Source organism: Euphorbia lathyris, chromosome 7 (genome assembly GCF_963576675.1).
Source record: "Euphorbia lathyris chromosome 7, ddEupLath1.1, whole genome shotgun sequence".
Lineage (NCBI taxonomy): Eukaryota > Viridiplantae > Streptophyta > Magnoliopsida > Malpighiales > Euphorbiaceae > Euphorbia > Euphorbia lathyris.
In genome coordinates this window covers 74,368,148-74,371,876 of record NC_088916.1, presented here as the reverse complement: position 1 = coordinate 74,371,876, position 3,729 = coordinate 74,368,148, and the positions used below count along the sequence as shown (strand labels likewise).

Below are 3,729 nucleotides of genomic sequence, written 5' to 3'. Positions count from 1 at the left end.
TTGAATACGATTAATGGGTTCGAGGTTAATTAGAAATTGTTGTTTGTATTCAAAGACTCTTTGATTTAGCTGTTCATATTTACCGTTTATTGTTTAATTGTTTGGTGTTGCTGGTAATCTATAGAAATTAGTTGTTTTGGTTCAAAATAGCTATAAATAGTTACTAGTAATTGATAGAAATTAGTTGTTTTTATTCGAAATAGCTATCAATAGTTGTTTTCATCTTTCCCTCACCTGTTTAAAATATTGATTATTTATTTATTTATTGTTCGGTAATATTTACCTTTTGATCTATCCAAATTTTGGATAGACAGAAGATAAATATTACCAAATAATAGGTTAAAAGGCAAAAGTAAACATCTTGGTGGAGTATAAATGTTATCAAATAATATGTCAAGAAGTAAAAACCAATATTTTAGATACATCAATAGTCAATTTAAGCTTTTTATTTTATTTTAATGAAAGCCTATTTTCAATAAATATCTGCTAGCAACAACTAACAACAATAGTGAACAACAATCAAGTGTCTAATCAGTTTTTTTAACTAGTGACGACTCCAGGATTCACTCACATAAGGTGTTTATGGCGAGATCTCGTAATTTATGAGTGTTAAATTAATATTCTAAGAGTGTTTTTATAGAACTTTTGGCATTTTTCCGGCAACTAGTGGATGCTCAATCCGCTATCCGTCCCTACAATAAACAGTAACAGTTCAACCAAAAATTTGAAATCTTTGAACTATCTATTAGGAAGAGAAGATGTCAGGGGGAAGAAGAGTTTGACGATGAAGTCCATTGGAAGTGAATCAGACAAAAACTCTTTTTTTCCATGATAGAGATAGCAAACTGCTTTTCAATTTATTTATAGCTTTTATTTAACCCCCAAGATTCTAACAGTACCTCTCTCTCTCTCTCTACAGTTTAAAGCCTCCATTTCTCATCATTCTTAATAATACCCATTTTTACTATTCTCTTTCTCTTTTTTCATTCATATTTCCAACCACCTATACCACTTCCAATAATTACAATAATATATATATAAAAAAAAATCTCCTTTACCCTTATAATATATTATAAGGCAGTATTTAAGACCCGTTTGGTTTACCTGCTGTTTACTGTTTGGAAAAACCTTTTTTCTTCATACTTTTATAAAAAGCTACACAAATAAACATATAGATGTCTAACCAAACACCTAAAACTTTCATTTTTAAAATAAAAAGACAAACATGAGGTGAAAAATGAGCAACCAAATACTCCTTTAATATATAAACCAATAAAACCCAATGAAATGTGGATAGTGAGTTAACATTTTTATTAAAACTTTTGGATAAATGAGAGTTTTAGGTGTTTGGTTAAGATGCTACTGATTTTTTTATAACAGATAAACCGTACGGGCTTTTAATCTACGTAACAAAAATTCGATCCAAGTTAGCGTATCATTCAAATTGATTGAAATTTCACCGATTTTAATAAATCACAAAGAAATATTGAAAAAGTTAATTTTAACAATTAACACGACCCACGATTAACAATTTTTATCATATATAAATCACATAACACGATTGATAATCCGATCCTAACACTCCTAAAATTAATGGAACCGATAAAGAAAGTTGTTGTTCATGTTCATATTGAAGGAGGAACACCTTGGTCCCTGCAAAATACAATAACCACCCCTTAATTTTTTATATTTAACTTTCCCACCCCAAAACTTTCTTGTTCTCCCAATTTCCTCCTCCATCATGGGTAAGAAAAAAAAAAGGGTTTTTAAAGGTACAACAACCCCAACAACTGCTTCCTCTACTACCTTGTATTTCTTTTTAAAATAAAAAACAAAAAAAAAAAGATTTTTTTTTTTTTTTAACAATTTCTTTTTTCTATTTATCTTTCTTAAGTTTCTCTCTCTAGTTCTTCTTCTTCTTCTACCTATGACTGCAAAAGTCCAAAAGCTTCTTCCTTCCTTCAACAATCTCATCAAAAAAATCATCAAGCTGAGCAACAATATTGTCTGCACCAGATCTCAATCCTCCAAAACAACTTCTCAAATTCTCAACTCTTTCCCTAATTTCAACCTCTGTTTCCCAATCCAATACTTGTCCACATCTTCTCTCTAATTCCCCTTTAAGTTCTTCCATGGCGATCTTTGATCTTCTGTATTCATGGAGTAGGATTCCTGGTCTTTCATTTATCTGATTTATCTCCTCTGCTACTCTCTGTTGTAATCTCGCCGTTGAGATCATGAACGCCGATCCGAAAAACAGACATCCTTCGTAACCATTCCGGAGGAAATTCGATTCCGGCCAGCAATAAACGACGCCGTATAAGAGTATCATTAGAAGGAGAGAACTCACATTTCTCATTGCGTATAGAACTCCTCTGAATCCATTGAATCCGTTCAGCTTTGATTCGATTGATACTTTTTCGTCGAATCGTAGTGATAATGGTTGGATTCGTGTTTCCATTAATGCTCTGTTTTCTTCCTCTAATCCCATCGCTTCTCTTCTGCAACCTGAGATTGCCCTAATCACCTGTTTTCCAACAATTCGATTTCAATTTTAAATTTCAGTTTTAATCAGATGATGCAGAATTGATTAACGATTACCGATTAGCAAACGAACCTGGCGAGAGAGCTGAGAAGTGAGGCGGCGATGATTATCGAGAGGAGAAGTGATGTTAAAACCGGCGGAGCAGTAGTTTTCGATTCCGGCGATGCCTGATTTAAGAACGAGACAAGCTTCCCAAAGTTTGGAGCTCTCATCCATGTATTCATCGAGCCACTTATCGCCGACCGGCAAATGGAGTTTCTGAACAAGTAAGGTCAACTGAGAATGAAAAGATCTTAACAGAGATAAAACCTTTTGCAGAAATTGAATTGACATGAAGTTATTAGAGAGATAAACTCTCTCAAGATCATCAATTCCTCTTGTGAGAAAGGTGTAGAAACCATTGACATCCATTATTGAAATTCAGGGGAAATTCAGGGGAAGAAGAAGGGGGATATTTAAATGGAGAGTGAAGAAATTGGAAGAGGAGGAATATCTTAGAAGCTCAGGTTTCTAAGGTTGAAAAGGATTGTTGGGAGCAATGATGGGTGTTTCCTATAGAGGGGAAAGGATGATTGATAATATACCATTTTCATTGTTTAATGGGGGTGAAAGGAATAAAAATTAAAGGGGCTAAATTTATAGAAATTAATATTACAAAGAAAGAAAATTAAGTTGGAGGAGAAAAAGAAAAATTAACAAACATGAAATTTTCATGAGCTTCTTTCCAATTTATTCCTTTTTTGTGTTTGTTTCTTCTCTACTACTCATTCAAATGTACTCCCCATCCATATAAAATTGGAGGGTGAATTACTTCCATGCCCTTTTGTTTGATATAAAAGTGTTTGAATTTTACTCTAAGATCAAATCTTTTCATCATTGATTATTATAAGTGTAGGTAACTTTTTGTTTTAGAGTATATGGAAATTGTTGGGTTTGGATAACAGCTCGATTGTTGACTCGGTCTTCAGAGGTTGATATGTGCTGGAATGGGTTTATTGGGTACACTCTGATGTCAAAGCCAATATGAATATCAAAAAAATACTGTAAATGAGTGTAGAATATGTCCTAAAAAGAGAGAAAAGTACATTTTTATATGGATCTCAAAGCGTGAGATTGCCTTACTATTTTTGGGTGAGCAATGATTATGAGTCGGTGTGAGGTTCCTGGATTAATAGAGGGATGAG

The 3,729-nt window shown here is 33.1% G+C and overlaps 1 protein-coding gene across 1 annotated transcript; it reads right to left on the bottom strand.

Annotated features, from left to right (window-relative positions):
* Nucleotides 1-1,560: 1,560 nt before the first annotated feature.
* Nucleotides 1,561-3,344, bottom strand: LOC136235053 (uncharacterized). The gene is made up of 2 exons (XM_066024569.1): nt 2,618-3,344; nt 1,561-2,527 (listed from the first exon to the last, which is right to left on the bottom strand). The coding sequence occupies exons 1-2, from the start codon at nt 2,954-2,956 to the stop codon at nt 1,922-1,924; spliced, it is 945 nt and encodes a 314-aa protein (XP_065880641.1). The 5' UTR covers nt 2,957-3,344; the 3' UTR covers nt 1,561-1,921.
* Nucleotides 3,345-3,729: the final 385 nt, after the last annotated feature.

What these genes read in the sequence shown, in the direction of transcription:
- LOC136235053 (XM_066024569.1), bottom strand. Translation starts at nt 2,956, where the DNA reads ATGGATGTCAATGGTTTCTACACCTTTCTCACAAGAGGAATTGATGAT. An exon ending in CTTCTCAGCTCTCTCGCCAG is followed by an intron (nt 2,528 to 2,617) that starts GTTCGTTTGCTA and finishes GTTGGAAAACAG; the next exon opens with GTGATTAGGGCAATCTCAGG.